This window comes from Pteropus vampyrus, unplaced genomic scaffold (genome assembly GCF_000151845.1).
Source record: "Pteropus vampyrus isolate Shadow unplaced genomic scaffold, Pvam_2.0 Scaffold334, whole genome shotgun sequence".
NCBI lineage: Eukaryota > Metazoa > Chordata > Mammalia > Chiroptera > Pteropodidae > Pteropus > Pteropus vampyrus.
Window position 1 is genome coordinate 574,235 of NW_011889115.1, and position 25,630 is coordinate 599,864.

At 45.1% G+C, this 25,630-nt stretch overlaps 1 protein-coding gene across 1 annotated transcript in view; it reads left to right on the forward strand.

The window, feature by feature from the left end:
- The first annotated feature begins 576 nt into the window (after positions 1 to 576).
- The window catches only part of ABCC8 (ATP binding cassette subfamily C member 8), a 73,539-nt gene continuing 48,485 nt past the window's right edge, over positions 577 to 25,630 (forward strand). Inside the window, 8 exon segments of the mRNA XM_023522163.1 lie at positions 577 to 730; positions 733 to 877; positions 5,177 to 5,298; positions 9,357 to 9,523; positions 11,133 to 11,375; positions 12,224 to 12,412; positions 19,303 to 19,467; positions 22,561 to 22,716. Coding sequence (XP_023377931.1) covers positions 577 to 730; positions 733 to 877; positions 5,177 to 5,298; positions 9,357 to 9,523; positions 11,133 to 11,375; positions 12,224 to 12,412; positions 19,303 to 19,467; positions 22,561 to 22,716 — 1,341 coding nt within the window.

Genomic DNA, 25,630 nt, shown 5'->3' on the forward strand with positions numbered 1-25,630 from the left:
GGTAGGAGCTGGGGATTTGGATCCCCTTCCCCTGCTGGGCGCGCGTGCTTCCAGAGCGCAACTTCTCAGGCTCCACGCCCAGCAGACCCTGACTCTGGACGCCAGAGGCCCCCAGCGGCCCTGCTTTTCGAAAGCCCTCTGCAAAGTTGGGTGCCACTGCCAGGACAATCCTGCGTACATCTTCACTGGGTCCCTTCTATCTCTCTTCAAGACTTTGAATTTCCCAAGCTAACTCTGTCAACTCATAGGGTGTCCTCTGCCTCCTCCAAATGTGTTAATTCATTCTGATTAAGAAAAAAAAAAAAAGCAGATCTTGGGAAGATAGGAAAGACTGTCACAAAATTAAAAAGAAGAGGATGCTGCAGAAGCAAAGAGTCGCTAGTTATTGACAAAAACAATTGGAAATAAGGAAGCATATGAAATATATGTCAGAAATTATACCAGCATTTATACTTCTGTTCCCAAACACATGGTTTATTTACATAATAATTTGTCACAGAAGAGATCAGCATATAAAATGGGTATCTGCAAAGGTTAGTCTGGCAGGTCCAGGCTTCATGCTTGGACATTAAGTTCATGTGTACCAGACTCGGGCATTCTCATGCACAGGAGTGTGAATAGGTATGATCTTCACCCTAATATGGACCCAGTACCTAAGCACCTTCTTAGGGTTCATGCACCCTCCCCCCAGTGCACCAGCCTTCCCACCTCTTCTTCTTCTTGTCTCTCCTTTAGGATGGGGCAGTCAGAGCTCCAAGGTACACATCCACCACAGCACATGGCTCCACTTCCCTGGGCACAACTTACGCTGGATCCTGACCTTCATGTTGCTCTTCATCTTGGTGTGTGAGATCGCAGAGGGCATCCTGTCTGATGGGTGAGTGACCCTCTGAGAACTCAGGAGAGTGGATCTGTTCCAGGGTGCTTCCTGAAAGGCTCAGGGAGATCCCAGCTTACCTGTATTCCATGAGCCAGTATCATTTGCTACTAAGTCCAGTAACTGTTTACCTGGCTCTCTCTGCCAGGCACTGAACACAAGTGAGACCCAGGCCCTGCTCACTGCATTGGGGTGAAAGGAACCTGGATCTGCATGCCATGACCCAATGAAATCATCCTAGAGCCTATTAGAGTGCCCCAGCTCCTGTGGAAGATGCCCAGCTTCCTCTGCAAGCAGCTGGAGTTACCTTCTTGGGGGAAAAAATCACTCTTGCTTAAGATCTTTCCTTGGTTCCCAGTTGTATATAAGGTCCCAAGTCCTCAGCCTGGCCTCCAGTGGCCTCACAGTGAGCTCTCCCTGCCTGTAGGAACAAAGGCACCACCTAGAAAAGCAGGTGGGGTGGGAGCAGTGCAGCAGGCTGACGCATGAAACACGGCAGGGGAATGAGGGGAGTGATGGAGGCTGAGACTTGGAAGCATCTCCAGGAGAGCTTCCAATGCCAAGCTGAGTGTTTGAATTGGATTTCGTCAGCAGTTTGGAACAGAAGAGAGATGTAAGCAGCACAGAACTTTTAGGTGAGAACCCTACGGGGTATCCAGAGGAGGTTGCAGGCAGAGAGAAACTAAAGGTAGAAACAGCACTTAGGAGGTGATTGCAGTAGTCTAGGTGAAAGATAACAGCAGCCAGAAATGGTGTGTCAGCAATGGGGGAGAGAGGGAGAGCAGAAGGAGGAAGTGAACCAGCCATGTCACTAAGGAGGAATGGAAGAATCAGCGAGGCTCAGCAACTGCCTGAGTGACGGGGTGTAGGAGAGTAGGGGCCCTGTGGCTTAAATATCTGAGGGCCGACCTCTCTGAGCTGGAATCAGACTATGCCCAGACTCCACTCCTGCCAGTCCTGGTTCCTGCAGCTGAATGACAAGGGTATGGGACCCCCCACATCTCCCCACCTTTCCACTCGGCAAAGTCCCTGCATCCTGGCTTCAGCAGTAATTTCTGTGATGACTGCTTGCTTTGGAGCTCCTCCTGATTATCAAAGTCCCCAAACCAGCAAGAAGACCAGGATACATACTGCCATATAACTAAGAGGTGACAAGCCCTCCTCTCACCCCCCCACCCTCAACACCCCTTCCAAAGCACACAAATGCTAGAGAGGGAAGGGATGTCTTGTGAGCCCTCAGGCCAGAAATATTCACTGGGTTATAATTAGCAGGTAACAGAGAGGAAGACACTCTGCCCATGGAGAAAGTAGGCCTGAGTTTTCTGCTAGCGCTTCTGCTATCTATAGAAGTTGTAGGTAGCTATGGGACTTTGGACAGCCACCCAGCCTCACTTTCTCTATCTGTGAAATAAGCATCATAATCTCTGCCCTGCCTGCTTCACAGGGCCATGGAGGATGAAAGTAGAGCACAAATAGGGTGTAGAGCACAGAGTGGCAAAGCCTTCGGCAGATAGTACTTTCCTGGAATGTGGGAGACTGGAATGAATCAGGTCCAGGACTCCTTCCTGTGGTGTCTAGCAGCCCCTCCTGTGTGGGCTGCACCTGTATCCCAGACCTCTCCAGCTCAGTGCAAACCACCATCTCCTCCCCAGCAGGCAGGTCTGCTCTTGAACTGAGTACTTGTTACCTGGTCTTTGTTGGCCTCCATCTGTGGGCCCATTCCCTAGACAAGCGAGCATGAGTGAGGGGCATCAGAAGAGAGGAGACAGGAGGAGAAGCTACTCTGTACTCCTTGAAATAATTTTGAAAAACTCTACACTGTCTCATACAGACCCTACCCTGTGGTGTTCCCAATCCATCCAAGCCCAGGTTTACAGACCTGCCTAGAAGTCTAGGGGACAGGGCTTCCTGTCTTCCTTTGGGTATTATTTCTATGCGGTACTCTGAATTCAGAACAACCAGAGAGGTATATGTTAATGAGGAAACTTTTACACACACACACACACACACACACACACACACACACACAGAGTGTTTTTCCAGACCACATACACTGGATAAAGCCCATATATAAAATTTTTAACCTAAGTTTTTTTTACCTAACTCAGTGTATATTATTCAGTAAAGCAACCAAAACCCATTTTATGAAGTCATGTCATGAATCATTTATTTCAGGTATGGTTACTCTTCATTTTATTTCATTTTATAAAATGTTTATCATTTTTATCTCCTATTGCAAAAAAAAGGAATATTTAAACTTAATGATATAACATTTTAGATGTCACTTTAAAAATGTATGAGACAGTATAGAGTTTTTCAAAATTATTTCAAGGAGTCCAGAGGCAAGAGTTTTGAAAACCCCTGGGCAGAGTGTTGATTGCTTGCAGTGTCCCCACTAGTGACTGACTGCCTTGTAGCTCCTGTATCAGTATTTTGCTGAGACTATCTACTAATCAAAGATTAAAGAATATTGACATTTACAGTCTCACTTAACAAGAAATCTGAAGGTTGCCTTTTTCAGTTGGTGTGCTGGCTTAGCGATGGCATGTGGGACCCAGCTTCTTCCCATCTTTCTACGATGCCCCCTGTGTGTCGGCTGTATCTTCCCCCATGGTCACAAGAAGGCTGCCTAGCTGTGGGTATCACTCAAGCAAGGACAAAGGGATATACCTTTTCCTTATGTGGGAGATCAGCTTCTGCAGACTTTCCTTTACATCTCATTGGCCAGAATCAGGTGATATAACCACTCTTAGACCAATCACTGGCAAAGGAGTATGGAATTGCATGGCTGCTTGAACCAATCACCAACCATTCCTGGGGCTAGGCATATTGCTGCTGGAGCAAACTAGTGGTTCTTTTAGCAAGAAAGGAGAGGAGCATGCTATCCGGTAAACAGCTCACCCTGCCTCTGACCTACACCCTAGTCCCGCCCCAGACCACTTGAGATTCTAACATGGTTCTCCTCAGGTTCCCTCCTCCTTCTCTGTTGAACTCTTGCTCATCCTTCTGAGTCCAGCCTGGTGCCACATCCTCTGTGAAGCTTTCCCTGGTTGCCCGCCCTTTTCTTTGTGCTCTCAGCCTCCGTCCACCTGCCATATTGCTTCCCTACATTGTCTGGTCAGACAGTTAGCTCTTAGCTTTGTTGCCCCATCCCTACTGTCAGCTTCTCAAGGGCAGGGACCTTTGGCATGCTGGATAGAAGGAGCAGAGCAAGCAAGAACAGCACTGAGGTAGGAGATTGGAGGAGGCATTCTGGTACAGGGGGTCCCAACATGGCTCCAGTAGAAAGAACAAGCCAGGCAGTGGTAGAAAAATGGTTTTAGGCCACATCATTAGACCTTTGGTGCCAGGCCGTGAGTTTTGCTATCTACAGTAGGGAGCCTTGGAAGGTTATGATCAGGGCCAAGTAAGGTAAGACTCCTCACCAGTCATGGGGAAGCCTGAGCTCTGGCTTCCTACATGTCTTATCACCAGAACAGAGACCATGCACCAAGGCCTCTGTGAGTTAAAGTGGGGAGGTGATGAGCTGGTATCGACTGCCTCCATCCCCATTTAAAGGAAGGAAACAAAAACAGTGACCTTGGGCTTGTTACTTAACCTTTTTATACTTCAGTTTCCTCAACCATAAAATGAGGAGACTAAGAGTACCAACTTCATGAGATTTTACAAAGATGAAGTGAGTTAACATACATCAAGTACTTAGAACAGTGCCTGGTACATGGTAAATGCTCAGTAAATATTGACTAACTAAATATGTTGTTATTACACCACCTGAGGAGGGGTGCCAATGCTGACTTATGCTGTTCATGTTAAATGGGGCTGTCACTAAGATAGTTGTGATGTACAGGTCCCTGTACTGCCCAGAGGACCCCAAAGACAGAGACCCAGCTTTGGGAGTGAACTTCTTTGCTCACTTTCTAACAAGTGATTCCAGGCCAGAGGCTTCGTAGCTGCAACTGCCAAGGCTTGCTTCTCTATGCCAGGTTCTGTAAGTATGAACCCAGGGAGAGGAGGCCGTGAATTTCAAAGCCTGAACACCAGGCTCTCATAGCATCTCTGCGTGGACTTTTGAGCTCCTTAGTTAACAGGCATATTTAGGGCATGGGCTGGGCAGAGCTGCCAATATATGGTGTGGAGCTGTGCAGGTGTCCTGGAGGCCCCACTGTGTGCTGAGCCCTTAGCCCAAGGCCTGAGCTGCTCTGTTGGGGTACTCAGCACATCTACATTCCCTCTCTCTCTCTTGCTCTCTCTCTCTTTCTCCCTCTCTCTCTCTCTCCAACCCCTCACCCCCCATCTCAGGGTGACCGAATCCCGCCATCTCCACCTGTACATGCCAGCCGGGATGGCGTTCATGGCTGCTGTCACCTCCGTGGTCTACTATCACAACATTGAGACCTCCAACTTCCCCAAGCTGCTGATAGGTAGGGGAGGGGAAGAGGTGGGGGGAGGGATAGGTGCCTCCGTTTATTACCTTCATTTAATGTTTACTGAGGACTTTCTATGTGCCAAGCACTGTTCTAAGTGCTAGAGGTTTAGAAGTGGAAAAGAAAAAGCTCCCTGCCATCGTGGAGCTTATGGAGCTTATGAAGGAGACAGACAGGCAAAGGCAGTAAATAAATAAACAAACAAACAAGTAATGATGATGCTGTGAAGAATATAAAGCTGGGTAAGTGGTAAAGAGCGATGACGATGTTGCTGACTGTATAGGGGAGGCCTCTGAAAAGGCTGAGCATGCAAATATTTGGGGGAAGAATGTTCCATGCAGATGACATAGCATGTGCAAAGGCCTCTGATAGGAATAAACTTGGCGAAGATGCCAGTGGGGGTGAACCAAATGAGCAAGGGGAAGAATGATTGGAGATGAGGTCAGGATCCAGGAAAGGAGCAAGGAAGACTTGCTCCTAGGCTTTGGGTCTGAGCACCTGGGCAAACAGTCGTATGAATAACCAACATGGCAAAGGAATAGGTATTAAGGTGGAGTGGGGACCAAGTTTTTGGTCTGCATGTTGAGTGTGAGATGTCGCTGAGATGCCTACTCAAGAATCAAGTGAACAATTAGATAAATGAGTTAGACATTCAGGAGGACAGGGCTGGAGATGCATATTAAACGGTCACAGGCTTATAGGTGGCATCTAAAGCTTGAGCCTAGATTTAGTCACCTGGAGAGAGAAGAGAAAGGTCCCAGGACCAGAGCCTGCATTTGCTGACATTTAGATAGACTCGGGAAAGAGTGCTGGCTTAGAGCTTCTGACACTGTATGGCTTAGGTCCCAGGCAGAAACAATAGTGATGACTATTGACATTTATTGAGCATGTACTATGTGCCAGGCTCGGTGCTAAGCTCTTACATGAATTATCTCACTTAATTCCCACAATCACCCTATTGGTACTATTGCTATCCCATTTTATGGATGTGGACGCTGAAACTCAGAGAGGTTAAAAATTCTAACAGTAGACACTTGTTTAGCACTTACCATGTGTCAGACACTATCCTAAGCATTTTACATATGTTAACTCATTTAATCCTTGCAAAAACACTGTGAGGTAGGTACCATCATTATTTCCCTTTTACAGATCAGGAAACTGAGGCTCAGAGGTTAAGTGACTTGCACTAGTGTGCCCAGCTAGTCAAGGGATGAAGCTGGATTTAAATCCCAGAGGTATGGCACCCCAGCAGGCTCTTAAACGTTTCTGAGAACTGTGTGTCTAAGGGTCTTCAGGTTGCATGTGGACCAGAGATATAAATTGCAGGTCTGCACATGCATGCGTGAACATACATAAAATAAAATTTACCCTAGTCACCACTTTTAAGTGTATAGCTCAGTGGAATTAAGTACATTTACATTGTTGTGCAACTGTTACCACCATCCATCTCCAACATCTTTTATCTTCTCAAATTGAAACTCTATACCCATTAAACAATAACTCTCATTTCCCTCTTCCCTCAACCCTTCGCAACCACCATTCTTTCTGTCTCTAGAAATCTAACAGCTCTAGGTACTTCATATAAGTGAAATCATACACTATTCTGTCCTCTTGTGACTGGCTCATTTAATTTAGCATAATATCCTCAAAGTTCATCCTCTTGTAGCATGTGTCAGAATTTCCTTCTTTTTTAATGCCGAATGATATTCCATAGTATGTATATACTACATTTTGTTTATCCGTTGATCAGTCCGTGGACACTTAAGTCGCTTCCACCTTTGTCGATTTTGAATAATTCTCCTCTGAACATGAGTGCACTGAGATCATGTTTGATTACATTTATTGCTTTGTGGGGGCTAGATTGGAGGAGAGGGAGTAGGAGAACCATGAAAAGGGTCTCAAGATGGTCCAGGGGAGACATGGTAGCAGCCTGGACCCAGGTAGCCTCTGGTAGCCTCTGGGATAGAAAGAAGTGAATGAATTCAAGATATTTAGGGGGTAAAATAGACAGAACTTTGTAATAGGTAGAATGCGGGGCTGAGGGAGAGGAAAGGGAGGGAAGAAGCAGGAGAAATGAGGAGTCTGAGCTTAAACCTCCCCAGCAGCCCCTGTATTGTACCACTCTCTTTCTTTTCCCCCTTTTTCAGTCAAGCACTAAACCTCTGCCAGGTGCTGCTCTGTCTGTCAACAGACTGAGGGCTCAGCAGTGTAGGATGGGATTGTGGAAATAACCCCCTGGGCTTAGTCCCGGGTCCACCTTTAACTCTCCGTGTGACCTCAGACAAGACAGTCAGGCTCTCAGAGCCTTGGTTTCCATCTCCAGACAGGAATAGCTAGTCCCTGCCTAAGTCGTTGTTATGAAAATCAGATCAGGTGGCTTGTTATGCAAATCAGATCAGATCGCTTCTTTTAAGTGTTAGAGGCAAGACCAGTGTGAGGCATATGGTCCAGTCTTGGCCCCAGTAGGTGACCCTCAGTAAGGGCAAAAGAGGTTCTGATGCTTGGGATAGAGGGTTTGAGGGAGTGGAGGCAGAGGGATGGCCTCCATCCGTGGGATTTCTCATGAACTAGACACCAGACTGAGCTGAGAGAACATCATCCCAGTCCTGAGGATGCTTCTGCCTTCTGTCCTAATGCTCTCACCCAGGGACCTGAGATAAAGGGCATTTGGCCCTGCCCAGGCTAGTTCAATGTATCTACTTAGCTTCTTGCCCAGCTCCAGGCTGGGGCAAACCCCAGCTTTTGTCTCCAAGAGATGCCCTGACATTCACATCCAAGCACGCCTAAGGATGGAGGGCAAGGTAAAGTTTTCCTTACTTCTCTGTGGTTCCTATAGAAAAGAACTCTAGGGGATTTAGGTTCACCTTATCTACAGATGGCCTAGGGAGTGAGGAGGGAAGGAGCTGCCTGTGCTAAAGCACCCTCTAAAGGGGTGCTGTTTTATTGTTGTTGCCTGCTGCCAGTATTCTATTGGTGAGTGGTGGTGGTGGGAATTAAGAGGATAACTCCACTGGTAGCTTCTAATGTTTACAGACCCAGATCTGAAATCTGGAGATAATAAAAATATTAACAGCTGATGTCCAAAGAATACCTACTTCATGCCAGGCTCACCGTGCTAAATGCTTTCCATACTTTGCTCACAACAACCTCTGACGCAGTATTGTTATTATCCCCACTTTCTGGGTGAGGAAACTGAGGCCTAGATCAGTTACATAACTTACCTAAAGTCACATTACTATTAAATCACAAGATCTGAGCCCAGGTGTATCTGGCTGCAGAGCCCAGCTCTAATCACTATATACACTTGCCTCACAGGTCTGTGACTCACTTTTTTGTAGTCCTCAGTCCCCTACGTGGAACATCATCATATTGTAGGGGGTTCTGGACTTAGGGGCCAGGGACCTAGGCCCTCACCCTCTCTCCGTTACTAGCTTGCAGTGAGCTTGGGCAGGTTACCTCCTCTCTCTGGGCCAGAATGAAGAAACGTTAAGATCTTTCCAGCTTGGAAAATCCACAAGGAAGCCATCATAGGTTGGACACCGTTGGCGGCCCTGCCACTTAATGACTATGTGAACTTGGATCGGTTACCTAATCTTTCTGAGCCTCAATTCCTTTGTCTGTTAAATTGGGAGTGTGATATAATACTTCTGTCACAGAGTGATTGTAAGGAATAAGTGAGATCATACGTTTAAAATTCTTACTTGACACAGTGCCTAAACTTAGTTAAATTCAAGAAATAATTTTCTAGTTTTTCTTATGATTATTTGTTATAAAGGATGACCAGCCTGACTGGTCAAGATTATTAATGTTTTGAACATGCCTATTATGAATGTTTTAATGTATGTACATCATCTCAAAATTACACACGTATGTGTTTGCACATGCACATCCCTTTACTCAGAAATGTGCACACACATCGATGACACTTGCTTGTTCACACATGTATTTTCTCTCTGACACACTTTCTCTCCTCTCACACACTTGTACATACATGAGTGCACACATACTCACACAGATTGTGCACACACATCCTCTGTGCTCTCTATCCTCGACAGCCCTGCTAGTGTACTGGACCTTGGCCTTTATCACCAAGACCATCAAGTTTGTCAAGTTCTATGACCACAACATCGGCTTCTCGCAGCTGCGCTTCTGCCTCACGGGGCTGCTGGTGATCCTCTACGGGATGCTGCTGCTCGTGGAGGTCAACGTCATCAGGGTGAGGGTAAGCAGGCTACTCCTGGGCTGCCACCCACCTGAGGATACACCTGGGCCAGTGCCAGGCTTCTGACCAATGTCTTGCTGCTAGGCGTGGGCCCCCACTCTGCTTCTTAGCCAAGCCCTAGAAGGAGTCAGCTTATTTTATCTGCCCCCAAAAGGGAAGCTGAGGCCAGTGGGAGAAGTTTAGGGGAAAATATTTCATGCAGCCTCACTGCTCAGAGGGAGAGATGTTGACAGGTTGTGTTAGCCAGGCTTATAAGAGTCGAGTCTGGGTTTAATCCCACAGAGAGTAAATAAAAGCTTCAGGTACTGGCTTCTTCAGGTTTATTTGACTATTTTCTTGGTGTGTGGAGTGATACTTGTTTTTATTTTAATATATTTATATAGTTACACATATACATGAATGAGTAAATGTGGCTGCACACATGTCTTTTGTTTCGTTTTGTTATCATATTTGCTTACCCCCTTTCTCTCTCTCAGATTCATACCCTCCCCTCCCTGACCTTTTCCTCCCCAGGTAACTCAAATTAACAACCTAGTATATGTTCTTCCATTTTTTGTTTTTATTACTATAATACCATACACTTGTATCTATTCAGGGTTTTTTCCTCAACACATATGTATGCAGTTTTTTTCTCTCAATATTTGTTCCATAAAAATGGAATCATGTACATGTTTTTCTGCATCTTGCTTTTCTCATCCAACAGATATCTCTTAGGACTCCCTCCAAGTCTGGTACGGCTAATTTAGTTTTCTTAATGGCTGTATAATATTCCGTCATGTGGATGAGCCATAATTTATTCAGCCATTATCCTATTCACTTCGTTGCCAAGTTTTTGCCTTTGCAAATAATAGTATATCAAACATACTTATATCTTTATGTATTGCTGCTTTTATTTCTATGGAAGAGAGTCCGAGGAGTGGAGTTGCTGGTTCAAAGAGTCTGTGTATTTTAAATTTTAATTGATGTTACAGATTGCCTTCCAGAAAAACTGTAATCCACCAGCAACGCATAAGAAAACCCTTTTTCTTCTTTCTACCAGCAGTGGGGGTTATAGCCATTTCTAATCTGGGCCAGTCTGATAAGTGTGAAATGCTACTTTAATTTGCATTTCTCTGTTACCTCTGCTTTTAGTTGATTTGCAGGATACAAAGGTTTTCTCTATTTCTTGACTTAACTCATCTTCACAGCCACCCTCTTATGCAAATACCATCCCCTTTTTAAATGAAGAAACATTCTAGATGAGATTTGTCCAAAAACACCTTGTTAGTAAGTGGAGGAGGTTGGTCTGCATGGCTCTGCATGGTGATATCCTCAGATTTGTGGAGAAGATGGTACATGGGAGATCCCTGCTCTTCCCCAACCCAACTTGAACCCAACCCAACCCAGCCCAGGGATTCCGGGCAAGACTCAATGAAGATTTACAAATCAAGAGGCCCTGGTGTTGGTGGCAAAGTGGTTTGGGTATTCCTTTTCCTGGAAATAGGCGAACGATGGCCCCATCTGTTAGAGGTCAGGATGGGATGTCATCGCTCCAGCTTTTTCTTGGAGTAAACTGGAGAAGAGTGAGAAGTTGCACTTACACATCCCCAGTGGCCTGTGTGCCCCACAGAGATACATCTTCTTCAAGACGCCGAGAGAGGTGAAGCCCCCTGAAGACCTGCAGGACCTTGGGGTTCGCTTCCTGCAGCCTTTCGTGAACCTGCTGTCCAAAGGCACCTACTGGTGGATGAACGCCTTCATCAAGACTGCCCACAAGAAGCCCATTGATCTCCGAGCCATCGGGAAGCTGCCCATCGCCATGAGGGCCCTCACCAACTACCAGCGGCTCCGCGCGGCCTTCGATGCCCAAGCGGTCAGTGGGGACACAGCCACACCGTCCGTTCCCTGCCCTCTCGTGTAGAGTCACAGATGGGGACCTCAGAAAGCATCAGGTCAAACCTCTGGTGGGACAGATGGGGAAACTGAGGCCCTAAGTCACACAGTGAACCAGGGACAAGTTCAGGACCAAAGATTCATAGGACAGTCAGAGTTGGAGTGGCCCCTAAGTCATCTATTCGAACACCCTCATTGTCCAGGTGGGGAAACTGAGGCCTTGAGAAGGGAAGTGACCTCACTGGATTTGCCCATGCCCTGGAGCTCCATGACTGGAAAGATGGAGATATTCACCCATTTTCGAGAGCGGGGGCATTAGTGACCTGATTCTTACAATAATTCTATGAGTTAGGCCAGGCAAAGATCTCCCTATATCACTGAGGAAAAAACAGTGGCCCAGAGAAAGGCCTGACTTCCCTAAAGCTCGCCCACAGCCGGCGGGTGGCAGATTCGATCTGACTCCCTGTGCAGTGCTCCTTTGCTGCCCCTGCCCCAGAACAGTGGTGAAACACTGAGGCAGCAGGCAGTTACAAATGCGTGTGGCATATGCCACTCCCTCAATTAGAGTGCCATGCCCATCACATGGTCCCTGAGTAGCTCAATGACTTGATCAGTCTTCTGGCCTCAGTTTCCCTATCTGGATCATGTTGACATTGAAAGGGCCCACCCAACCTGGTGGTTCCATATTTCCTGGAGTTTACCAGTTCACAGCAGACATGGCAACTGGGTTTCCCCAGGCAGCAGGAGCCTGGGGCTTCCTGGGATCTTGGGCCCTTCTGTGACTGGGGTCTTAGCCATTCTGACCTGGTTGTGGGTCTCTCTGGGCAGCAGAAGGACACGCATAGTCCTCAGAGTGCCCGAGCCATCTGGCGGGCACTCTGCCACGCCTTTGGGAGACGCCTGGTCCTCAGCAGCACTTTCCGGATCTTGGCTGACCTGCTGGGCTTCGCAGGGCCCCTGTGCATCTTTGGAATCGTGGACCATCTTGGGAAGGAGAACCGAGTCTTCCAGCCCAAGGTAGGTCACCAGGGGTAGAGGAAGGCACTCTCTGAAGGTTTTCACCGGTGGGTGAGAACGAGCCAGAGGCCAGTGTGTGTGAGCTGTGACTGCGCTGGGGCAGCTCCTCACACATGGCAATGTCCCCCTCCAAAAAATGCTCTGCATCCGGTCAACAGAAATGCCAGGGGCTGAGCTCGTGCCCCACGAGGATTTCTGGTGCCCTTCTCTCCTCATTACACCATTACCACCATAATACCTCTCCCAGTTATTTAGTCATTGAGAAAGTTGCAGGAAGTGCGTTTGTTTCCCCAGTGTGTAGAGCCTTTATGATTTGTTGGCTTTTAGTTCATGTCACTTTAATAGACTCTAAATACCTTTTCAGGGATCTGTCTTCTTCAGTTCTCTAAATGCATAGTACTTAAGATTCTGCAGGGGCATCTTGGAGGCTGCTGTTGGTGGGAGGGGATGGGGAAACCTCCATGCATAGGGCTTTTTCCCCCCACTCCAAAATTCATTCAGAGCTGCCCCAGTTTTATTAATATGTTGGACTTTCCATTAAAATGTCTTTAAAAAAGAGTTTCATGACTTAAAAATATTTGAAACTCATTGGACGAGATGATACCCACAGGTCTTTCTAGCTCAAAAAATGCTACAAACTAAAATTTTTCAGACAAAAGAAACAGAAAATCTTTCTGGGGGTTTATTTTCCCTGTTTGGGGCAGTAGCACCACTCCGGGGTTGGGGGAGGCAGGGTACTTAATTTTCATCTGTTTCTTTGCTGCCACTTAGGTTTAGATGGTCACAAAATGGAAAACTTTTCATCTCTAATAAGACTCAGAGTTTCTCAGCAAGAGCATCATTATAACTTTTTAACCACAAACAGTCCCAAAATGATGCAGAGAATTACTAATAAGAAATCTTAATAATTATGGCACTCCCTTGTGCAATGTTGTTCATCTCATGGGCTTCGAAATCGCAGATAGCATGTAATCCTCAGGAGGTTTATATTAATTTTGTCTTGAGCTATAATTAATCAGCTGAGCACTTTCGGTGAGGAATATGAGACATCCCAAGCCTGTTTGATTTATTTAGCAAACGTTTATTGAACCCTACTATGTGCCAGACCTGGGTCAAGCTGTGGAAATACAGAGGCAATGTTTATGGTGAGAACTATTAACAATAATAACCCCTTATTGACTGCTTAATACATGCCTAGCTGTGTGCAGGAGTTATCCATGTGTTATCTCATTTAATCCTTAAAACAACCCTTTAGAGTAAGTTTTGGTTTTGTAACAGCTTTATTGAGATATGATTCCCATACTATACAACTTATGAGGTATTTTTATTTCCATTTTACAAATGTGGAATTTGAAGCTCAGAGAAGTTAAGTAACTTTCTATAAATTCTCTCAGCTAGTTAGTGATAAAGTCAGGATTTGAACCTAAGTTTCTTTCATTCCATAGTCTGGGCGCTTGCAATCATGATGCTAAATTGACTGTTATTATCAAGCTATCATCTCTGGCTCCAAAGATTGTGAAATCCAATGGAGGAGAGAGAAATCTAAATAAAATCTTTTTATACTGTATGTTAAATACTGCCCTTAGGAGGTATATATGGGGAACTATGAGGAGACTGACTAACTCAACCAGTGGTCATGACAACTTCATAGAGGAGGGAGATATTTGAATGAGGCCTTGACAGATGAATAGGAGTTGACCAGGCAAAAATGAGCAGATTTCTTGTTCAACCAAGAACGTGAGGACTGCTTTTGTTTATTTAGACTTCTCTGGCTTTTGAGACTCTGAACTTTACTTGGCCCAAAAAGAGAGGGGAAAAGACTCCTCCCTTTTTCACAGGAGTTTCACCTTTTAGCTTAAGTCTGACCATAAGCAACCCTAGAACACTCCACATTGATAATATCACAGCTTCGTGGATCCAGTTGTTACTATTAGGAAGAAGTGATGGAGGCCAGAGCCCTTATCTGCTTGTCCACATCATCTTCTTCCTGTGTTTCCCAAAAACTCTTGTGGGATTCTCCCAAGGAGACAGCTCTCAGGCAGGATGCACCAAAGAGATGGTGAGAACTGCACTTAGAATATTAGTTCATCGGAACATTAGCTTTGCTCTCTCTTTTCTCTTTATTTATACACTAACCCTGGGCTTTACTGCCCTCTCATTGGAATGCTCTTGTCCCAGTTACTTGTCAGCACATAAATCCCCGAGACAGATGGCTTTGCCTCAGTGGCAGCAGGCTTTATCAGATTTAGTATTTGTTCCCTGTGGCCCAAATACAATCAGCAAATTACAGACATAGAAATGAGAGTTGAAAGTAAATATGGCGTCTAATGTCAGCAACAAAGAATCTGCAATCATGGGGTTGCCTGGGATAGGACTTAATTCTCGTTTGGTCTTCTAGGCCCAGAAAATGGGGGAATGAGGTCATTTATTGAGATCATTTGGTTCATTCCTCTACCTCCCAGCAAATTTAACCTAGAGAGACAGGAGTTATTCTGGTCTTTACGAACCGACAAAGAGAAGCTGTCTAGCTGCATGTTATGGTGTTTTGACAACTCTCTCAGTGAGAAAGCCCTTCTTTCTGCTCAGCCTGTATCTACACTGCTTCAGTCTGCAGTCGGGCACCACTGTTTACTTCATTATTAGTGGCTGCCCTGTCCTCTCTTCCCTTTCCATGGCACTCACAGTTAGCAAGAATCACACCGCCCTTGGCAATTATAAGGACAAACATCTTTTATTTCTTCTTTAATTACTGGAAGTGTCTTATGGCCTGCCAAATCTTTGACCCTCTTGTTTCCCCTGCCACTCCCCAGGAAAAGCTGGGATTCAGGCTGGGCATGGCTCATGATGTATCTCTTTCCAGCCTTCTATCCCACCCAACCCCCACCCACAATCTGTCACCTGCTATAGATGCCACTTATCTGGGTAGAGGGTGAGGGAATTGGATTCATAAAGAACTGCTGGTGTCTGAAACCTGCCAGCACTTCTCTAGGCTGTCAGCTGAGCAGAGAAAGAAGAAACAGTCTGGATATGATCTAGGGCCAAAGCTTTGAATGGTCTCTAAATCTCAGTGGGAAAAGCATGTGTAGGTTTGTGAGTGTGTATGTGTTTGGGAACTGCGTATGATTCTATATGTGTGTCCTTCTGTTTGTCCCTGTGTCTCTTGGTTTGTCTTTTTCCATGTGCATCTGTGTCCCCACTTGGGTGCCCTTATTTGTGGGTATCACTATGGGTGACTTTGTGAACTTGTATGCATTTCTGTGGCTTTGTGATGTCAGTGTGTGGGTTAGTCTCTTCATGACAAGGCCCAGGCAACTTCTCTGGTCTGGCATGTCTTCCTTTACCTCACTAACTCCTTCTCAGCCACCAAGACTCAGCTCAAATGTCACCTCCTCTAGGAAGCCTTCCTCTGATTGAATTAGATGCCCCTCCTCTAAAGCATCTAATGCTTGCCCCATCAAAGCACACCTTGTCTCCTTCCTTGACTAGACCCTGAGCCCCCCAAGAAAGGAACTGCATAGCCTGACTTCTGCGTGCCCAGGCTGACACCCAGGATGCACAGGAGAAAGGATTCTTCAATAATGCAGAAGTTATCTTTTACTGAGTGCTTACGCTTACTAAATTTTTTAACTTGCACTTTTACATTAAATCCTCACAACAACTCTCTTAGAAAACTTTAATGGCCTCATTTTACAGGTGAGGAAACGGAGGCTCAGAGAAGTTGAGGAATTTACCTAAGGACACAATGGCTAATATATAATGAGTTAGAGTTCTAACTGAGATAGAGATGTCTCAAAATCTAGGCTCTAAACCACCATGTCAAATGGTTGTGGACAGATGGATGGGTGTGTTCGTCCATGAGTGGTCAAAGATAGTTCTCACTGTTTTTACCCACAGCCTCCCAGGGCCGGGACCTATGGGTGGTTCACCTTTTGGCCCCTGCCAAAATTGAAAGCAAGAAGGCAAATGACCACCTCTCCTTTAAGCTCTAGAGAACAAGGGAAGGGGGCCTTTCCAGTCATACCTCTGGCCAGGCAGGGGCAATAGAGGGCAGAATTGTAGAATCAAGAGCCTATGTCCTAGTTCTACTCCTAGCTCTGCAGTCAATTGTCTTTATGCTCTTCTGCAGGCCTCGGTCGGCTCAAGTACAAAATGGGGAAATGTGTAATAACTCCTATGGAGAGTAGATAGGGAACGAAGATCATACACATTGATTAATTTAAAAATATTCATTGAGCACTCCCAGGGCAATCCCTGGAAACAAACACAATCTCTGCTCTGAGCACTTAGGAAAATGTGAGACTAGGACATCTGATCTTCCAAAGCATTTACCTTCCACCAAATGTCAAGTTGCTGGTCCTCAGCCTTCTCTCTCCTGCCATGATGCCCTCAGGGTGCTGGGCAGTGGCCAGTGCCCTCACACCCATTCACAGCTTCCCAGGGCTCCCTCCTTTCTAGACTTCCCCAGGGCCTGCCACCCTTGGGCAGCATCCTGGGCCTTTTCGCTAATCTAGTCCCACTCCTTAATCAAAACTTAACTGTTCTAGACTCCATCTTTTTTAAGCTGTCTCTTTGAAGAGAGATGAAATAATGACCTAATGACTTGTACCTGCAGGAAGATTTTTATTTTAACAGTTAACAAAATTCTTGATCCAAAGAAATATAGTTTCTGAACCTAGGGTGTGTATGTTGCACGTGTAAGGGGTCAAGGCTTTGCCTTTAGAGCTGCAAAAGAGGCAGCTTGTTAAAAATCGTTGCCTTGTTTAAAATTTACAAATATTGATGAGTGCATTTAACAAATACCACCCATAGCCTAACCAATATTTATGATCCATTGATTTCTCTAGCCCTCATTCTCCAGCCTATGTGTTATCTGATCATTGTGACATAGCATACGTGTGGCATTCCATGCTGTTCAAGAGCTTTCATGATAATCAGTGTTCTTAGGTGCATAGCATTCCCATGAGTATCATCACATATCTGACCATTCCCTATAGTTGGGCATTTACATGGATTTTTACACTCTCCCTCTGCTCTAATCCAGAGACAGAACATCTTTGCACATACAGTCATTTCCTTATGTTAAATTATTCCCTTTCGAGTGAAGTCACATGATGTACTTTGTTGCTTTAAAATAATGGATTCCATTCTCCAGAGCTGGGTCTCTGCAGAGAACAGTAGAACAGAAGAATTCCAAAGTGTATTAAACAAGACCAGGTTTTCCCAAGCGCACATCCCTTCATTTTTGACACAGAACCAGCCAGGGGAGCATGTTTTTGTCTCACAAAGGTCACAAGCTTGTAGCTAACAAGAAGAGACTCAAGGTCAAATTGCTAGATGAGGCCTAGGCAGTGGGTCTGGGATAGTATTTTTGGCATCACACGGGTTCATGTTCTCCCTTACCAGCATGTGACTTGGGCCAGCCACTTAATGGTGCTGAAACTCCATTTCCTCATGTATAATATTGGGCTAATAATGGTACCCTTCTAATTAGAGTTTTGTGAGGATGGAGTTCTGCATTTGGTAAATATTGTGTCCCACTCCTTGCTTCCCTGTAGAGTCAGGTTCCACCCCCTCCCACCCTGCAGCCTCATTTTAAGGTCTATTTTGCTGCTTCTAGCCCACCCCTACCCTCTACCTTTTACCTTCTCCCTCTGGTACTTTGACAAATGAGAAGAGAGTCAGGGGCTTCAGGCTTCAGTCAGCCTTCCACTAAGAGTCCCACGTGTATCCCTCAGTGGTCTTCCTGTGTCTGCTTTCTGCTGTCCCCAAAAGAGAGAGACGCCCATTCCACAGAGCAAGGGAAAGATAACTGTAAACATGACCAGCGCCACAGGGCAGTGAGGGCTGATTTAGAGGGCTCTGTTGAACTGAAAGGCAAGATCTTTTCTACCATCAGGAAGCCCGGTATCTAGGATCAAGGAATTTCTGACTCTAAGAAAAGGCCTCTACTCAGAGTCCTGCCCCTTTCTGCCTGACTGTGGTCATGCACATGCCCTCGGCTCCTTCTCATCACTTTGTTCCCACCACTCTTTACCCTGCGGCAGCTCCCACACCCTTCCAAATAGCTTGCAGAGTTCAGGGCAGAGTCTCAGAAAGGGGAGAGTTCTGTCTTCGTGGAAATATTGATGTGGTTCTGCTGAGGAGCAATGAACTTCATCAAGATCAAAATTTCCCTGGGAGTTCTTGATGCTGAATTTGGAAACAGACATGCTGCTGTTCCCTGGTGTCTTTAGCAACAAAGTCAAAACGTTTGTTTTTTTCCACTGCTTATCATCTGAGATCTTGCTAGAGGTGCAGCAAGAGAACCTTAAATTTAAAATGAGGTCCTGGGAGCCTACAAGGCTGGGGAGCTTGGGTCTGAAACCTTTTCATTCTATTATAGGCGAGAGATGAGTTCCCATCTTTTGCCTGGGACCACTACGCTGTCATGTTTTCCACTGATCTTTTCTGCCCAGAAATTACTACAGAGCTGGCTGGGATAAGAGCTCAGCTGATTTGGTTTTGGAGCAGAGAATACACATCATGGGATTTGTTCTAGCAGTTCTGGTTTTGACTGCTGTGATTCGCTCTATTTATTCTTGTTCCAGGGGAGTGAGCTCCCCTGGGCCTGGTGGCCACAATGCTGTGAATCATATTTATGGACATGAAGTTAGATCTGGGCTGCATTCTGTTCCCCTGAGTGGGATGATGAAGAGTATAGGCAGCCCTCCCTGTAATTAGAAGAATGTTTAAGTGGACTTATCAATCTGATTTTCCCCTCATAAACAATTGCATAGACTTTGCAAGCATGGAGGACCCTGTAATAATGGCCATTACGGCACAGTAGCAGGTACTAATGGCAGTCTTTTTGCTGGCAATGACAGCCACCTCTGAACTTCTCTTTCCAACAGACACAATTTCTCGGGGTTTACTTTGTTTCATCTCAAGAGTTCCTTGCTAATGCCTACGTCTTAGCCGTGCTTCTGTTCCTTGCCCTCCTACTGCAAAGGACATTTCTGCAAGCATCCTACTATGTCGCCATTGAAACCGGAATTAACTTAAGAGGAGCGATACAGGTACTCGGCTGATTATTTTCTCACTTCATAGTAAGAACAACATCACTTATCCTCGTGGACACTCAGGAATAATTCTGCTGTGAATTTATTGTGTGTGTGTGTGTGTGTGTGTGTGTGTGTGTGTGTGTGTGTGTGTGTGTCTTTAACGGTGTTTTTGAAACAATGACCATTGATAAGGTAGTGTGGGATCATGGAAAGCGCCTTGAGCTGAACTTGGGAAATGTAGTAGTTCTAGCCCTGGTTCTACCTTGAACTAGACCCCAGATGTGAACTGCTCAGCCCTTGTGCCTTCACATTTTTCAGGCTTGAATGGGACAGACATCACTAATCTATCATAGCACGCTTTTCTGCTAACTGCTGATGCAGCCTCAGCATCTTTCTCTAGATACTATTCCAGAGTTTGGCAACAGACAGCCTTTTTTGGGTGCAAAACAGGAAACGTGTTTGACATGCCATGACCAGAGAGCCTCTAAGATATACTGGAGATCTTAAATCTTGGGTCATCATGAGAGAGACTTATCTAGTCTGATAGGTCCCTTGGGCCTAGCTTCTTGCTCCTGCTTTCTGTGGGCTCCTTTCTTCTCAGAGTCAATTAGAGGGATGATGAAAGTCAGAGAGGATTCAGGACCCCTTTAGGCAAGGTGGTGATGAGAATTGTCTAATTCCCAGTGTTTTTATTGGAATGGAGGGAATGTCCACAGTGGTTTACATAGGATAGAAGTTTGTTTTTCACAGGGCCGGTATGGCAGCTACACAATTGTCAGACACTTGGTTCTTCCTGTAATATCGCTCTGCCAGACTTTTCACAATTACTTTTATCTTACAGTTTAAGATGACAATCGAAATTGCCACTGTTGTGTCTACATTTGAACCAGCAAGGAGAAAGATGAGACAATAGGAGAGAATACTGCCTTCTTCTAAAATCATAGTGCAGAAGTTGCACATGTTCTCTCCCATCTCATTAGCAAGAAATTTCCCACATGGCCATACCTGGAGAGGCTAAAAAGTGTAGTCTTTATTCTTGACAGCCATATATGCCCTGCAAGAAATTCTTCTTGTGAAAAGGAGAGATTGGATATTGGGGGACAACTACAGATTCTGCCGTATCTGACAATTCCCGTGAAGTCAGTAAAACACTAGGAAGTTGTAGCTAAATCCCACCTCATTCTTTAGAAATGTTTAGAAAGCCACCTCATTCTTTAGAAATGTTCCTGGGAATCATTAACACCGACTGGCCCGTGGGGAGCCAGGATCAGAGGCTTTGAGAAAAAGGGACCTAGAGGAGAAGGGTATAGCATGGGCTTGGGGACAGTGTCAGGGTCCATACTCTAATTGTCTCAGTGTAGTCCATGTGTATGGTGCCCCCTGAAAATGTATAGTGCACAACCTATGCAGCTGCACATGACAACACTGCCATCCCCAGTGGTTTTTCATTGAGAAAGCAGAGCCATTTCCTCAGGAATGTCATCAGGTGAGAATGGTGGAAAGAGCCCAGGAAACTCCAAAACTCTCTGAGACTTATAGGGGCTCAGAGCTACGAGGAACTAAGCTATTGCCCAATTCAGAAAACCTCTCTGAAAATCCGATCCTCTGCTCAGACCCCTCTAGTGACAGGCAGGCATGCGCTGCCACAAACGGCCAATTTTGTAGTCAAACAGTTTTGTAATTAAATCTACTTTTTATCTGTATGTCATAACTCACACTCTGGCCCAGTATTTTCTAAATACACTGAAAGAGCCAAAAATAAATGGTTTTTTAATGTATTAGCATGTAATTGTTTTTATCAAACTGAATCTTTTGCATTAATAAAAGGGATTGACTCATATGCCATAAAAGGAATACTAGCAATAATTATGGAAACAAATTAGAAAACTTTCAGAAATTTACAGAAAATTATAGATAACTTTCAGAAATTTACAGAAAATTATAGGTCTGTGTCTTCATGAGTTTGAGAATAATCATATTTCTCTCATGAAAAGTTATTAAGCAAAATTCCTGTGTTATACATAATTTTTTGACATACTAGCTATCAGTTGCTTGTGTATTTCTGTGCATCCTGGTCTCAATAATGCTTTCTTTGATAGATTAATCTGTGTTCCTACTTCACTGAACTATGCTTATTATTATTCTTTGAAGACCAATTTCACATAACCTAGGATGTGCATAGATTTGTCTAAAAATGTTATCGCCATTATTTTTAGCCTTACCCGTGGTTTATATAAAGTCACAAAAAGACATATGCTTAAAGCATAATCTGACCTACAAAAAAGCCTGGGTTTGCAAAAAGCTGAATAAAGGGCTGGGAATCCACCTTACAGCAAAATGTGTGATAGAATTTCATTTGAAAGCAGGCATCCCTAGGACATGTAAGACAAGAACGCATTTTTCTTCTTTCAAGTGTGCATAGCCTGAAAATTGCCATCCTTCTGGGAGTCACAATCACCCTGCACATAAAGCTTTTAGGTTGAGAGCTCACAGAAAACCATTACCATGGGTGTTCCTATCCACCCCAGGGAGACAGGGCAAGGTCCTCAGAGTGGCTGGACTCTGGGACGGTGCCAGGGCTGATCTACCCTCGTACACCATCTCTCACACCAATCTGAGCCCTTGTTTTGTTTCGAGATTCAGTTAAAACAGAACTTGGCTTCAGAGCATATCTCCTCGCCAGCTGGAGATGGACGCATTAAAATAGACACTGCCCCACTTCATCATTTTTATGACTCTGAAGTGTGTTCCCCACCAGCTTCTGGTAAATCAAGAATACAACTGGGCATGAAGATCTGTTTTTAAGATTTAAGAGCTAATTTAATGCTACCCCCCAAGGGAGAGTTCTTGCTTGCTAGGGAAGTAGCTTGCCGTGCTGGCGTGGATTCTGACTTGCTTGATCTGTCATCAAAGCCCTTTACCTCTCCAAACCTTAGTTTCCTCATTTGTAAAATTGGAACAATAATACAGGGCCCCTTACCAAGCCGCTTTATGCTCCATAGAAGGAATGTCTGAGAAGCCCCTGGCACATTAGAGACTTGTGGCATCTGGGGTGGTGATTAGAATGATAATGATGACGAATGTGAAGCCCTCTGCTCTCATTTCTAGACCAAGATTTACAATAAAATTATGCACCTGTCCACCTCCAACCTATCCATGGGGGAAATGACTGCTGGGCAGATCTGTAACCTGGTTGCCATCGACACCAACCAACTCATGTGGTTTTTCTTCTTGTGCCCAAACCTCTGGGCTATGCCAGTACAGGTAAGGGACGTGTACTTTGGTAGGGAGTGGAAATGAGGACACAAAATCAGAATCTGCTGGTATATGCTCAGTGACTAGGAGTTTACCATCTTCCATTCCATGTCTGTCTGTACCTTCCACCCTCCCAGGGTCTCCATGGGGTGTATTCCTGGGTCCCTATACTGTCTCACACTCTGCAAGCATCTAGTTACCTCTCTTCATGATCAGAGAAGGCAGTGCCATTAAGACTTTTAAAATGCAGCTTAAAGCTTAAAAAAAAAAAAACCAAAAAACTATAGAATAATCATATGTGGAACACTTTTGCAGACGTTAAAAGTTATGTTGTAACAAAGTCCTTAATTACATTGAAAAGTGTTCTGATATATTTTTAAGCAAAAAGAGTTAATTACAAAATTGTACATGCGGTGCACTTCCTACTAAATTGGAATATCCATATGTATATGTTTGCACAGATTCACACAGTAAAAAGAACTGGAAGGTCCTATGGTGGGATTGCAGGTGATTTTTGTTTTCTTTATGCGTTTCTAAATTCTCCAATAAGCATGTATTGTTTTTGAAAATCAAAAACCAAACGACCTTTGGGGCTGGCTCTGAAGGAGGTGCATTCTCCCCTGACGACAGGAGGAGAATCCATGGTTTACCTGACTCCTGGCCTCTTCTGCCCTGACTCCCATCCTCCACCAGGGAGTCTGTGATTCCCATCCTGAAGCTGGGAAGGAATTCTTCACTTGGGTGCTCAGGCCAGAAGCGGCAACACCTATTCCAGGAGGGCCCGCAGGCGCCTGTCTGGATCTAGGTGAGACAGGCTAGTTCAAATAACCTCTTTGAGCCTCAGTTTCCTCATCTATGAAATAGGGGTGATTCCCACCCTCTGGAGGTGCTATAATGATTCAATTAGATGATGTAATTAAAGCACCAAGCAGAGTACTTGGCACAGAGTAGTCACTAAGTAAATATCAGGTCCCTCTCACTTACACACTCTGGTGAGAGGACTTTACTGTTCAGAATTCACTGCTTACTTCTTGGAATGTACCTTTCATAAACCTTATTCTCGAGTGATTTTTTTTTTTTTTTGGTCCTCCTTACCTGTAAAGTGTTTATTTAAAAGACATTAAAGGAAAATAGGAGAAGAGGCTCACACGGGGAGGGCAACTAAACAAAAGACAAGTAGGACAGAGAATCTGGTGGTCCTTTTTACAAGAACACCCCTCTGTGCCATCCTCCATTACCACTTAGCCACACCGACTCCTGCACCCCCTCCACTCTGCCAAGATGGATCGGTGACTGCAAAAGCTATAGAAGGGTCTGGAAAGCACATCGAATGCAGTCGACAGCCTTTTATCCTTTCTGTTATGTCCCCTTGAACAACCTGTTTCAAAGGTGTTGTCCACCAAACTGGCTGCGTTGTTGTCATTACTATTATTTATAATGTTTGTTATACATACACCATTGCTAATAATACTAACTAGTAAATAACCCCTTCCCTGTGCGGGCCCTGCTGCCCCAGCCTCTTTCACCTGCATAATTAACCCTCACAGCCATGGTAGGATCGGGGGGAGAAATTTTTTATCTCCACTAATTACTTACTTTTGCTTATTTATCATGAAGTGTTATTTGGTTTTTCAATTTTAATTCCTCAAAGACTATACTTTTGCCACTTGTAGCTTTGATCAGCCCTCAAGATCCAGTGTTACCACCCAGAGTTGATACAGTGCCTTCAACCTGGGCAGGATTCCGTGTGCAGCTTGGTTGGCCATTGGACACATGAGGCTTTCGATAATATTGAAACTAGCTCAGAAGCCCCAGTCCTTTGACCCTTGAGAACTCTCCCTGGTGTGTAATCTTTTTTTGGTCTTATATACTTAAAAAAAAAATAACAGCGTTATTGAGATATAATTCACTCATTTAAAGGGTACAACTTTAATAAGCGTTAGCATACTCAGAATTGTGCATCATCACAATTTTAGAACATTTTTGGCACCCCTAAAAGAAACCCACACCCATTGTCAGTCACCCCTCATCTCCTCCTCCAGCCCTAGGCAACCACTGATCTATATATACTTTTGAAAATCTAATCAAACCTCCTTAGGAAAACAAATGTACATTCATATATTTGGCCTACAATTTCAGGGTTTTTTTGGGCCCCTGAAGCTTATGGATGCTACGCTAAGGAACTCAGCCATAGCAAAGACCTCTGTGATTCCTCACACCACGGGCATCAGAGGCCCAGAGAGGGCAGGGGCGCTGCCTTTTATCCTTTCTGGCGGCAGCACCATGCCCAGATATCTCCTTTTGTGGTTCCCTAGTGACAGGGAAGCCTGCTTGTTTGCTGGAAGATTTGTTTTTTATTTGTTTTTAGAGAGGGTAGGCCACCCTGTATTGATCTCCAACTGTGTGCCAGGTACTGTTCTAGGTGCTTATCGTATATGTTCGTTTAATCTTCTCAGCAGTTGTGCTAAAAGGGCATTAAATGCACCATTTTAAAGATGAAGAAGCTGAGACTCTGATTAAGTAGATTGTGCCAGAATGCATAACCAGTAAGAGCTGGGACTGCGTTCAGACTCAGGGCTGCAGACTCCAGGGACTGTGATCTCCCCACTACTGCACTAGATTGCTTTCTTAACCTGTGAATGAATAGAAGATAAAAGAGCTCTTTTATTCCCCACACTTGTTTTGCACACTCAGAATCCCTGATTTCTGGTGTGTTCTCCTGTGGGGTCCATTCAGACCCCTGCAGCAGAGAGGGGCGGACAGGAGAATCTGGGGAGCACAAGGTGGGGGCGGTGGGATCTGAGGAGGAGCCTTGGCAGCAGCACATGCTGCGTCCCCAGCTCCTGTCGCAGCAGCTGTCAGTGCCTGGAGGTGGTGGGGATCCAGGCATCGACCCCCAGTCGGTGCCCTGGTAGTGACTCTG